The sequence below is a fragment of the Ixodes scapularis genome, unplaced genomic scaffold, assembly GCF_016920785.2.
Source record: "Ixodes scapularis isolate PalLabHiFi unplaced genomic scaffold, ASM1692078v2 PGA_scaffold1__304_contigs__length_218370807, whole genome shotgun sequence".
In the NCBI taxonomy this organism is placed as follows: Eukaryota; Metazoa; Arthropoda; class Arachnida; order Ixodida; family Ixodidae; genus Ixodes; species Ixodes scapularis.
The window spans coordinates 67,364,038-67,377,967 of record NW_024609846.1 but is presented as its reverse complement, the minus strand read 5'-3'; the positions used below and the strand labels follow the sequence as shown (position 1 = coordinate 67,377,967).

Here is a 13,930-nt window from a genome sequence, read left to right as displayed (position 1 = left end):
TTTATAATGATCCTAAAAAAGTATGGAACACGGTTAGGTGTCTTACCTCCCAGCCCCACAATATACTTCCAAATGGACTGGTAATTGATGGTATTTCATATTCGAATTCCTTCCTTGCTAACAAGTTTAACGCTCACTTCTTAAGTTGCGGCGCCTGCCCCATTACATCCGTATCAAGTAGTAGCGTTGAGCCTTATATGTCGCCAGCTGCAACTGCAAATTCAGTTTTCCTCTGCCCTGTGACGGAGGCAGAGATAACGAGGCTCCCCCAGAATTTAAGTAATAACACAGCGGCCGGATCAGATGATATAAAAGCGGCTCCGATTAAGGCAATTACGCACTTCATAAGCTCCCCCCTAGAAAATATCTGTAACACATCGTTATTGACTGGTATATTTCCGCAAAAAATGAAACTTGCCAGAGTTTGCGTTATACATAAAGGTGGTCCACGCAATAATATAAATAACTATAGGCCAATTTCTGTGCTACCTTTATTGTCAAAAATTCTAGAGCAGGTAATCAACGTTAGGCTTTCTAGTTACCTTGAAAAAAATAACATAATTGTAAAGCAACAGTATGGCTTCCAGAAAAACAAATCTACGGAAATAGCCTTGCTATATATTAAAGATAAGTTAATTAATAGTTTTGAAAATCAATTATATACAGTAGGATTTTTTTTTTTGATTTTCGCAAGGCATTTGATTCGATTAAACATGACATTCTTCTAAAAAAGCTGACGCACTATGGCATAAGGGGGATAACTTGGAACCTAATTCATAGCTATTTATCTGGACGATCACAATATGTAAAAATCAATGAGTATGAATCGCAACTAATGAAAATAAATTACGGTGTACCTCAGGGGTCAATTCTGGGACCATTACTTTTTCTGTTGTACATAAATGATATAGTAAACATTCCGCAAACTTCAGATATTATACTTTATGCAGACGACACCAATGTGTTTTTTACTGATAAGGATCTTTGTCTAATAGAAGGTTTATCAAACATTTGGTTACGCGAACTTGCGCTGTGGCTAGAGTCTAGTCAAAGAGAATTGAATATTAAGAAAACAAAATATGTTATTTTCAAGCCTGTGCATAAGCAACTCTGTAGTAACTTCTCGGTACAATTTAGAAACTCAGAATTAGAAAGAGTGTCCTCCTTAAAATTTTTAGGTGTCTGGTTCGAAGAAACCTTAAGCAGGACAGACCACATCAATCATATTCGCTCTAGCATATCCAGATCTATTGGAATCTTGTATAAATTTAAACATCTCCTTCCCTGTTGGCTTAAGTGCCAACTCTACTACAGTCTTGTGCAATCTCATTTACATTATTGCTTACTAGTTTGGGGAGCTACAACAAAAACAAATCTAGACAGACTATTCGGCCTACAAAAAAAAAAAAAAGCTGTTCGTTGCATCGAAAACCTTCACTATACCGATCATTCAGCCCCATATTTTGTCAAATATCGAATTTTAAATATCCATGAGCTCTTTCTTTTAAAGCTAGCGATGATAATATACCGCGAGTACAGCAGTGACCAAAATGAATTTTGTGACATCTACCACCCTAAAACAACACAATATAATTTAAGAAATGAAATATACACAAAGCCCAAAATACGGACGAATTATGGCTCCCAAGCTCTAGCGTATAAAATACCACAGCTTTTGAACGATCATCCAAGTGTTTTTGAATTAATGAGGAATGCTACTTCCCTTATTGCCTTCAAAGGTAACATGAAACGCTATATTTTACAATAGGAAATTGCGTTTTGGTTATGCACTGGGTTGAATAGCGTATAATCAGGTCGGATCACCGTTATTTGTGTTAATTCGCTTGAAAGCTCATTGCTCCTGCCAGTTTGTACTTTAATAATTCATTTTTCTGTAGAGGGATTGTTTCGTTTTTCGTTTCGCACAGTGACACATTTTTTTGATAAGATTTATTGTCGTTTTTACTTGTGTTCATTTCTAGTCTGTTTTGATTCTCTGCTGAGCAATGTACAGGGTGGTGGAGCCTCGTCAGGTAAATCTGTTTACCTTTTGCCCCTCCACCTGAGACTCAAGGAGTCCAAATAAAGATTATTATTATTCGCAACTCCAGCCCGCCGCTAGCCCTCTCGCGGACGAACGGAAAACCAGAGGAGCGGCGACGGCAGCGGCGGCGGCGGCGCGGAAATGGTGGCAAGGACTGTCGGCCTTGATGCGTGAAGCCGTTTTAACGAAAATAGTGAGCGCGTTAAAATAGAGATAATTGTGCTCCGCCTTGTAACAGTGTTGCACTAAGGACCGGGATGTCCAATTTCATTAGGTACTTTCCGTATATCGCATACACTGCCGAATTCTGGTCTTGTGCATGCATGGCCGCCAGCTCGATTTGTGCTCAACGTGACGGGAAACGCTCCCGCTAATAATGTTGAACTCTAGGGTATGGTCTACGAAAAGTCTATTCTTTGCCCTAAGTAGGAGAAAACACGTCGCCCAACGGCATGTCGAGCAATACACATCGGAAATGGGTTCGTGTTTTAAGGCCGTTACAAAGAACATAACCATTTATTCCAAGCACTTTCAAAAGACAGAATGCCTGTACTTGCTTTCAGGTAATTACAAAGCAAACAAAGAGATGCTCGGAGCATTTTAAGCGCGTCTGGTTAGCCAACCGTTTGTGACGAGAGCTTAGAATGGGAAGTTTTGACGAGAGGGGCCGCAACGGTGCAAATAACGGGATACAAAAAATACACGGTATATTAAAATATATATTTTTTTGGTAGAGAAATAAATAAAACAACTAAACACCCCGATTATGATAATAGGCAGTTTTAGCATAGCGTTAGCGCTGCCTGCCGTTGGCTACCGTGAGCACGGCAACGCTCCTGGCGCGCGCTGAAAATTGCGCTTCAAAGGCGCAGCGCGAGCTTCCGGTTGTAGTGCTACACCGCATTGTAGCCTGCGGTAACAAACTTCCTATCAATAACCAGAGAGCAGTTTGATCACGTCTTGCAGTACACTAAAACCGAGAGGGTGAGCAGCGAATTGCGAGCCTGCGACACGAATGCATCAATAATGTGAACGCTGCTCTTCCGGAGCTTGACGGTCACCGTGCGCGACTCGCTTTTTAGAGCACTAATGACCAGGCAAAGCGCAAGCACGATATCTTCATCACCCTTAAAATATTCTGCCACAAACAGTGACGTGGCCGGTGCCTAAAACGCGTGTGGACACCATAAAGCTTCGCAAATTTAGGTTTCTCCAGCTTTTAAATATCAAAATTCTCTTCTTCCTAACGAGGATTAACATTTCCGTCACCTGTAATATGATCCTGCCCTAACTGCTTCGCATTTGTAGAAAAATAAATAATTTTTAGCGCGCTGACCAGTGTCAGCGAGCGGGCGCACGGGAAATCCTGGAGAGTCTATCCCCGTCTCTGCCGTCATCTTGGAACTACCGCCTCGCCACCTATAGGGCGTTAAAGTTTCCAATATGCTTTCTATCACCGTGTAAATTAATCACGCACAGTGAACGCGGCGTAATCCTGCGCTTTTTTTCCCTTTCTCTGATTGGTTCAGCCGGAGTATTTCAAATACTTTTGGTAGTATTTCGCTGCATTACAAGCACGTTTCGTCTAGAGTATTTGCTACTCGATCGTAATTACATTTCCCACTATTTTGTACTAGGTTTCTAAACTACACTTTTCATCCTCTCGAAAATATTTGTCGCCGGGGCAGGCTACGGAACTTGGGATCGTCAGAGTCCAGGGCAAAACTGAACCGATTGCATTCTTGGAGGCAAGCGACAAAACACTGAACAGGACAGAAGCCACGCGCAAGAAGGAAGAAGAAAGCAGTCTTCGAATACCAACAACAGACCAAATGGATAGCCCCAAGTACGCCCACCTTTATGCATCCTCCCGTCCTGTCCCCCCCCCCCCCCCCCCGCCCCCTTTTTTTTAAGGCGAAAGCTTTATTTGTTTTATTGAGCGAAACACATCGCAGTAAGTGGCTATAAAATGCAATTGAGTAGCACGCGCCGCTCAGTCGTATGCTCAAAAACGACGCTGTCCTTGGCGTCGACCTTAAGCTCGTACTAGAAGTCGTCCTAGACCTCTAGGATGACCTCACTTGTCCCACTACGTGAAAAACAAGTAGCGTCGTAGTGCCCGAAAAACGGCAATAAAAATACGTCATAAAGTGTCATTTGCGTGATGGCATCAAGCGTCATCATACGCCATCAGCGTGATATCACTGCCGGAGCGCCGTGTGAAAAAGGCGCGCTTCGGACATCATCTGTGCTCGGTGTGTGCTTCGTGTGATGGACTGTGAGGCGACCGCGTCTACATCTACGCCCTCGACATCGGCAGCAGCGTCTACATCTACGGCGGCTTCCGCAGGCAATCGTGACCGCCCACGGAAATACGCCACACCCTCCTTAAGTGTCCTTCTCTAGGCTACGCTCTAGACGTCGCTCTATACCTAGCCCTCTAAGCATCGTTCTTGACGTCGTTCTAGACATCATCCTTAATATTGTCCTAGAGGTTGTCCCAGAAGTCGTCCTAGACGTCGTTCTCGAGGCGTCGTTCTCGACGTCGTCCTAGACGTTCCTCGACGCCGTCCCAGACGTCGCTCTCGACGTCGTCCTAAACGTCGTCCTCGAGGTCGTTCTAGACGCCGTACTGGGCGTCGATCTTTAGGAAGTCGTAATCGACGTCGTCCTATACGTCGTCCTAAACTTTAATACGTCTGGAGACAATACTCGAAAACATTTTTCCCGCGGAACTATAATAATTTCGCCTTCCTACACATAAATTTACTCGTGTAATATTTTTTTTTCATGTTGTCTTGGATTGGAACGTTTCGCTTCAAAGTAGCAAAGTGCTGGTGACGTCATCGGAATTTTACACCTTCTGTCTGAAGCTAGAATGGTTCCTTCAGCGGAAGATTGCGACGCCAACGCTCGCTACGGTCATAAGAGTCCATTTTCGGAAAACGCCGTTTCAGGGAGGTTCTGGTATGAAAATGCGCGTGCACGTTTTCGAGTGAGCGCGAACACTCCCGCATCCAATGAAGCTAGATCCTGCTGGCTTCATGTGAATTGCAAGTTCGTCTGCTTCTTGCACCGGGGTTGGGATGATATCCGAACTCCGAGCTCTTATCGGTTGATTGAGAAAGCAAAATAGTGGGTGGACCTCAAAACATCTAAAATTTAGGTCTACCCACTATCTTTTCAATCAAAGCCAATCAAAGCTCGATATCGTTCTGACGTCACCGCAACTCCCGCGAAAGAAGCAGACGACTTGCTCTCCGCATTGGGCTGCAGTGACCTAGATTGGGCTTTCCCCAGGTCCCTTGTGTGCCTTTTGTGGCTAAACTTTGTCTCCCAAGCTCGTTCAAACACGATAATAATTTTTGTATCTCCTTCCGAATGCGCACATTGTTTCCTTCTCAGAATCCTCAACCCAGTTTTCCGCCAGGCGGAGCCAGGGATTAAAGGTGGTTTACTAGACCGCTTCTCGGCTGGAGGCTGCTGTCCTCTAGCCGATGTTTCTCCTGTGCGTGCACGTTTGTAATTCACGCTTGTACTTATCATCAAGTCTGACTGCCTGATCAAATTTTAGTTCACCTGTTGGTGATATGCAATGCCATGTATGCGTTAAGTCTGCCGAATCGGGTCAAGGCATATTACGAACCTTTTGCGGAATGCGTGATGAGCGGAGCCTGCCGCCAAACTAAAGCACGCCAGTTGCCATGCCTACAATTCGTGAGATCTTTTTGTTGTGTCTACAAGCTGATCCTGGCTCCTAGAGGATGAGGACGAAGAAGGGGGAATACGAACGGAGCACGAGATGGAGCAGTTGGTTTTTCCCTCCTGTCTTACCAAGTCGCTCGTTTTAAAAACACAACAATAGGCGCAGTCGACAAAGCCTCAACTCCAGCATAAAAGTCGATTCACCACCGCCTTTCCTACCGGCCCCAGGCAAGCCTGCAATTCCATGGAACTAATGGTACGACATTTTCGAGACGTACATGATCGCTTCCGGCGGGTCGACGTTGGCAGACGCCAGAAGAACGGCCATCCTACTCAGTTCACTTGGAGTTGAGGGTCAACGGACCTATCGCAAGCTACCTGACCTTCCAGACATATCCCCAACGAACCGCGGTACAACACCAAGTACCTCAGCTGCTCCTTCGGAATCGGGCACTCCTGCAACGCCCGTTACCACAGCCTACGAAGCAGAGGTCAGGAAGTTGCGAAAATTTTCATGCCGGCCATCAACAAGACGGCCGAAAGATTTGTTTTTCAGTCCCGTGCTCAGATGCCCGGTGAGACAGCGCAAGCGTACGTTACAGCCCTCGGGGGCCTTGCCACCAACTGCCAATTCGGAGTAATGACAGATGAAACGATCTGTGATCAGCTAGTCGAAAAAACGGTCCATTCCGAAGTTAGAAACCGCCTCCTCCTAGAGTTCGAGCTTTCCCTGGAATCTGCTATTATTGCCATCGCCTCTAAAGTTGAGCAAGAGATGAAGGAAGCCAAGTTCTTGACGGAAGAGGAATCCAGTTCGCAGGTGGCGAAAATAAAAGCCGAGAATTCTAGGGCAAGTCTCAGCAAGTCGTCCGGCACTTGTTACAGTTGTGGGTCACCGCACCACATGGCGGCCCACCCTAAGTGCCCGGCAAAGAACGAAGCTGGCAGAAAATGCAACAAGAAGGGACACTTCGCCTCCGTTTGCAAGCAGGGAGTTTCACAAGCAACATCCCATGTACGAAGAGTGGAACAAGCGCACGACCAAGTCCAGGTGCTCACTACCAGCTTTACCAAACAATTGGTTGCGTGCGAGATTTATCTGTCACATGTTCCCGCCAAACTTTTAGTCGACACGGGTTCGTCTGTTTCAATCCTGCCGGAAGACGTCTACCGAAGACACTTCCACTCTTACAAGTTGGAACGTTCAAATACAACACTCCTGGACTACTCCGGAAAAGACATTCCCGTTCTGGGAAAATTCGACGCACCCGTGCAGTTCGCGCAAAGACGTGGCACCTGCACATTCCATGCGTACGAACAGGCGCGGCTGTCATGTGCCTGAACGCCTTACGTGCGTTGGACATTCAACTAAACTTTGCTCCTCCCAACGGTGGACAGGTGGCAACGGTTTCCGCGAGAAACCTTCCAGAGATCGCACAAGACTTCCCCCAGCTGTTCTCCGAGGGATTAGGTCATGCGAAAGAATTTGTACATAAGGTAAAGACGAAAAGATTCCGCCACTCCATTCCAACAAAAGCTACGAAGACTACCTTTCGCAGTGCGCGAGAAAGTTTCGGAGGAACTGGCGAAGCTGGAACGCTCCGGGGTTATCGAGCGCATCGATGCTTCGGAGTGGGTGTCTCCCATCGTGGTGGCCCGCAAGACGAATGGGGAGATCCGTCTCTGTGTAGATCTACGCAAGCCGAACACTGCAATAGTTTTCGATTCCCACCGTCTACCGTGCCCCGACGAACTTTTTCATCAGCTTTCTGGTGCCTGCGTCTTCAGCAAGCTAGACCTCTCGTCGGCGTATCACCAGTTGGACTTGGCAGAGGAAAGCAGAGACCTAACGGCATTTGTGACGCATGAAGGTCTCTTCAGGTTCACCAGAGTATGTTTCAGGCTGGCATCCACCGCCCCTGCCTTTCAAAAAATGATGGACTGCATACTCCGAGGTACTCCAGGTAGCATCGTCCACCTGAATGATGTACTTATTTTCGGACACAGAAGAGAAGAGAATGATGCCCGCCTGAGGCAGGTTCTTCATGCCTTCAAGAGGCAGGCTTGAAACTAAACCAGCAGAAATGTTTTTTTGCAGTCCAGCAGTTTCAATACCTAGGACACCAGCTGACACCGCAGGGAATCAAGCCATGCCAAGATAATATTGAGGCTATCATGCAGGCTTCACCCTCTACAGACGTAACATCACTACGATCGTTACTCCGCCTGCTCACATATTACCTCAAGTTCGTACCGAACTTTGCGACCATCGTGGAGCCTCTGCACGCGCTCCTGCGGAATAATGTCCCTTTTTAATGGAAAAAGGCACACAATGAGGCATTCACTGCTGTCAAGGATCTCATACGGGACTGTGTCCCACTGACTGTTTTCGACGTGGCGCTGCCCACCGTCGTCACAACGGATGCATCTAATTACGGATTAGGCGCGGTTCTACAGCAAGTACATCCGGAAGGAATTCGAAAGATGTCGTTCGCATCGCGAACACTTTCAAGCGCCCAACGCAACTACTCTGCAGGGGAGAAAGAGGCATTGGCGTGCCTTTGGGCCTGCGAGAAATGACACGTTTTTCTCTTCGGGCGCCATTTCACGCTCAAGACGGATCATCAGGCTCTCGTTACTTTGCTTTCTAGACAAGGAACCGGTCGTCAATTAATGAGGATAGACAGATGGGCTACGCGACTCCTCATTTATGACTACGATGTACATTACCAGAAAGGAAACGAGAATGTCGTAGCAGACGCACTGTCACGCCTGCCTGCTCCGAATCCTTCAGGTAGCAGCGAGGGTAGTGACAACGAGAAAGAATTCACTTGCCTGGTACGCAATTTATGCACAATCGATCAAGAAGAAATCAGGAAGGAAACCAGGCAAGACCCTGATTTGCCTCGAGTAATTCAGTGTATCCGCACCGGATTGGGTCACGAGGAACAACGTGATAAAGTACTATCAACATACTACAAATTGCGAGAAGAGCTTTCCTCTGTGGATGGCTTTTTACTACGTGGTGAAGTAGTATTGGTTCCACCTACTTCACTACGGCGTCGACTCATCGATCTATCGCACGAGTCACATCCAGGAATTGTGCGAATGAAGCAGCGTTTACGCCAGCGCTTCTGGTGACCCCGAATGGACATCGAAGCACGAGACGGAGCAGTTGGTTTTTACGTCCTGTCTTACCTAGTCGCTCGTATTAAAAGCACAACACCTTTGTTCCTAAAACTTTTGTTACCTATTATGTGGCCTATCCCGAATTATTTCAAAGTAAACTTTGACTGCAGCACCTAAGTCGCTTTTTGGAAGTAATAAAGTTCACAGGAGAATGTGATATTCAGTGAGGTACAAGTAGAGCACACCTTTTGACTTTTTTTATTCTTATATTACCTGCTTGCAACCTAGTTGCCAGTATCTTCGAACGTAATTCAATTAATTTTTCGAAGTTTTTGAACTCGACTCAAGATAGTTAGCAGTAAAAGTAACTGAAGTATTACTCTAAATACATTTTCAAATGGGTATTTAGTATCTTATTTTAAATAGAAGTATTTGGCACAACACTGGAACGGTAATTGTACATGCATTTTGAAAGCGTGGTCTTTGCTGGACACTGTTGTAGGCGCGAGCGAAATATGCCTGATTTAGAACTGCCAAAGTTCTTAATCAGAAGAGAAAAAAGCCAGTAGACTTGGCTGGTGCTTTCCGCAGAACAAATTAATGCACACCGTTTAACATCGCGGTTTCTATCCAGAAGGGAAATTCCGCCAATGCCAGTACGTGTTTGTCAGGCACCATAAGATATTTGAACAGATCGCATACTATAAAAGACACATTTTAGAAGGATACACAGAGAAAAAAAAATTGATAGCAGACTCAACTGCACAGCAATACCCAGATCCCGCACGTTTTATGAATAGGCCGCAGAATATAGAAATACGGTTTCACGGTGATTTCAGGGCATTAAAAAGGCCATAAAAGGAATTTTGGAAAGGATAAATATTTTAAGATTGGAATCTTACTAATTGCCTATCTTTTAGTGGGCCAGAATAAAGAGGATAGAAAGTCAAAAGCCTGCTTTTCGGTACGAAAATTCGAAAAAAAAAATAGCAAAATATTTCGTTCCTCCTTCCCTTTGAAAGCTTTCTGCCTTTTCACTGTGATGCCTCCGCGGTGCCCAACCGCGTGAGCCTAACCCTGCTCACGCCTTGGACACGAGCATTCGCTCAAGCCTTAGGCACGAGATTCTAACGCAAACCACAGCGAGATCCGTGCTTCAAAAGCCGCATGGCAATGAGTTCAAGGAGAAACTGGCATGCTGCATGCGAACTACGGATATTGCGGTGATTCGTGTTTGCAAACTGTCTTTTGTATGATGCATGAGCAGTGTGGCCCCGGCTTTACAGGCACGTCTTAGTAGGATAATCAGACAAAACAATTGGTAGCGGACTCAACCGCACAGCAGTAGTCCGGTATAACTAAGCGTGCGGCGCATACGTGACGCCGACATTACTTTAGTTTACAGGAGGCAGACGACCGTGTGTGCGATTGCTCGTGCCGTCTCGTGCTCGAACCACGCAGAGCTCCAGCGAGGTTAAAGCAAGTGCAGGAAGACTAAAACCTGGTTCAGACAGTTCCGTTTGATTGCGTTCGACTGCGTTGCCTGTGAGAAACCAGGTCATCCCTGCTGCTTATATCACCTGCCAAGGTGATTCCTTGAATTGGATTCCACGCTTCATACGAAGCACAGATGTGCCGGTCACTCGCTTTCGGTTCTCGACACAACGCAGTTGAACGCACTCAAACACAAGTGTCTGAATCGGCCTTAAAGGGTCGTTAACACAGTTGCGTTCCCTTCCAACCGTCTGCGATTGCAACCACTTGCGTCGAGCTGCTGCTATGGCGACCCTTCCGACGAGGCAATGGGGAGGCGCTGTGCTGCACAACGCAAGGCAGCGCAACCCGGTCGACGCAAATGTGTGAACCAGCCTTAAAGTTCCCTCAATGCATTGCGGCAGCGGTGGTATAGTTTAGCTGTCTGGTAAGATCGGTCTATTCCCAGGTCTTGCGCCTTCTTTGTATAGGCAGGAGAATATCAGAAGAGAGTTAAACGGTTATTTCAATGTATAAAGCGGGTTTATTGCGAAAGGTAAATGAAACAACGCAAATTTTAAATACGATAATTTTAAATTCAACTCAAAATGCTGTAAACGGCGAGGCTACTGAAAACTCTAAAACGATATTCCAAACATTCGGACCTTACAAGACGTGTAGTTTAAGAAAACGCGTGGGCTCTGTAGGAAGAATGAGAATCAAGCATTGTTACACTCAAGTAATCCTTTTCCCGTTCTTACCGTCCATGCGTCCACAGGTTTACCGCTTGACGAGGTCTCAGAGCCAACACTGGCGATGGCGGCCACGAGGCTAGCAAACGCAAGCAGGGTAGGATACATCTTGAGTTCTTGAGTTCGACCGGAATGAGAGATCTGAGTTAAATATAAAACTGTTGGTTTGTGAGGCACTAAGGTTCAACATCAACAACCTTACGTGTAAAAAGAAACTAGTGGTCAGAATAAGTCTGGCTTACCTGAGCAGATCTGTTGCTTCTTCGGGTCCCTCGTTGAGGCTGATTCAATATGCTAGGCAGAGCCGCTTTTATAGGAGACTTAAGACACTGATAATCTACCCGTTGTTAGGAGGTGAGTGATGATAATTTCTTTAATATTTTGCTTCTAACATTTCACCTGATATTTTAGTCGGAACATTTCGCTTGATCTTTAATTCGTAACATTTCGTTTGTCTTTCAGTCTTGACGTTTCTCTTGATCTTTAGACAGACATTGAAGACAATTTGGAAGTTCAGTTTAACAATTGTAACAGATGTCGTATGTATTCCATCTAATGTTGACGAAAGTTTAACACAACGCCGTGTCTGTGCGCCGTGCGAATTAATTTAAATGGTTCAGCAATAATCACACCGGGAATGATGTCTAGGCTGCCACACCCTGGACCGCAAAGAAAGCCAGCTATTGAGTGACGTAGAGCTCGACATCAATTGAGGCTTGTCAGACAATTAGTCGAAGTGAACGCAGTCCGCTCGTCTCTATTTTCTATCGTGGGTTGTTAAACAAAAATGGAAACAATGAACACCATATATTTTTGTGAGAACGATTCACTGCAATAAAAATAAAACACAGCCCGCTGACGCGTGGACTAAAACAGTCAAGCACATTTCACTCGCTATTATTGGGCGGTGATTGATTTCAAATGCGTTTATTTTGGCAACCAGTCAATTTTTTTTTCTGATGATAAAAACAAAAATAACGCATCAGTTTGTTTTGTTAACCTCTACTTTTTACTTTATGCCTGTCGGAGGCGCTTCCCAAAACCGTCGTGTTTTCTAAGTCCTGTTTTCTAATTCCTGTAACGCCCCTGTGCGCCGCGAGACGGCGCTGCCTATGTTGGTAAGCTATTGAAAGGCGATGGAAGAGAGGGTCCATCTCAAACGATAGGGAGCGTTTGCAATCTAATGGCGGGCACCTTCTGCAAGGATTGATCGCAAGTGCGTATGCGCTGCGTTTTTGCGTGATAAGGAGGAAAGCGGCAGGAAAGGCGGAGTCGTTTGCAGACGATCAACGCTTTTGTCATCTTTTCGCAGCTCGTAATACTACAAATGCGGCCCATAAGCCCCGTGGCCCTAGTCGAGCGGTTAGAGGCCTGCAATTGCTGTGTAACGCAACTACCGTGTAATAGGCGAGTACGCTTAACGTGGTCTACGGACTTCTTTCATTCGAACGGGCATACAGCCGCTTTAACGTGAAAACAGCCTCCTTAAAGGCCCATTTATACTCTTGCAACCGAGTACGACGGAGAGAGACAAGACAGGTTTTCAATCCTCTTACGACTTCTTAGGAGCGGATGCGCTACAGCGGAGCTGGTCCTAAGAGATCGCAAAAGACTTAAAAACCGGTCTGGTTTCTCTCGGGTTTACTCGGTCGCAAGAGTGTGAACGGGGCTTAACGTGTAGACGCTTACTGAACGCGGTCCGGGTGCCCGAGGCCGCTTGACGGTTTTTCTGGCTCCATGTTGTGACAATACAAATAAATATGACAACTAGTATCCGCGAATTTTACCACAAAGTTTAATTCCCGAAGAAGCGATCGTGGTCCGACTGCGTCTAATTTTCCCTCTTTGCGGCAGGCACCTATTCACGTCCTCGAACGAATCGGGTGGGCAGGAAACACGTTAAGACTGGCGCCTTTCCCAGCTCGATCACGGTGCAGCCCTAGTCGTGGCTTTTTGACGACGAGGCATTTTTCTACCGAATTAACGTAGCAATGCCCGAATTGCATGGCGCTTTCTCCCCAGACCGAAAGAGCGTCCGAAGCGCCGTCGCCGCGGCGTACACTCTAAGAAAAAGGGGTATAATCTTAGACCCCTTGTGCCATATACGACACCTCAAAACTTCAGTTCGACGTACAGCGAACTGACATCGAACAGACGGCCCCAACGTTTACGAGGGGCTTGAGAACGGTGATATGCACCTCTTTAAACAGCAAAACTACGTATCAAAGTTTACAAAAAAGAAAAGAAAAAACACTGAGGTTTTACAGTATGACCAAGAAAACCCCGATCACTCTTTTGTGGTCAGTAACACGTACATTAGCTATTTTAATAAGTTGTACCACTCCGCTCTCAAGCCGGTCGTGAAAGTTGGCACCGTCGGCTCGACGTCAGCGCGCTTTACGTCGAACTGAAGTTATGTGTTGTTATGTGGGCCAAAGGATATAGGAATACGCCCTTTTGTTCTGCTAGTGTATCGTAGAAGAAGAGTTGATTTGGTGCACAGACGACAGCAGCTTAAAGAACGAGTAAATATCGCTGATCTTAATACGCTCAAGATCGTTGATCTTAACGACCAATTCCTCGGGTTGTGCAAGGGCTGGACATTTCAGTCATAAATCTACAATGAATGTGGCACTAATTTTGGGTTAGCAAAAGGCCAGTGTCGTTCTAATTGTAGGGCTGTAAATAAAAAAAAAATGTAAAGACGGTAAATGCGTAATTGCTATCTGCCTTGTGCACGTTGAATGTACACTGCGTTTTCTTTTAATTAATAGTGGGTGGTGTATTCGAGATAACATTATATTGAGCAAGAACTGATGGCACGCGA

At 45.9% G+C, this 13,930-nt stretch overlaps 1 protein-coding gene across 3 annotated transcripts in view; it reads right to left on the bottom strand.

Annotated features, from left to right (window-relative positions):
- LOC115320984 (male-specific histamine-binding salivary protein-like) overlaps positions 1–11,385 on the bottom strand; it is a 115,123-nt gene extending 103,738 nt beyond the window's left edge. The window contains exons 1-2 of one of the 3 annotated variants that reach the window (XM_040216480.2): positions 11,346–11,385; positions 11,113–11,261 (exon numbers count right to left, since the gene is read on the bottom strand). In XM_040216480.2, the coding sequence (XP_040072414.1) occupies positions 11,113–11,211 (99 nt within the window). In that variant the 5' untranslated portion in view covers positions 11,212–11,261; positions 11,346–11,385. The remainder of the gene's footprint in view (positions 1–11,112; positions 11,262–11,345) is intronic. The other 2 variants (XM_040216479.2, XM_040216481.2) reach the window with 2 other exon arrangements.
- Positions 11,386–13,930: the final 2,545 nt, after the last annotated feature.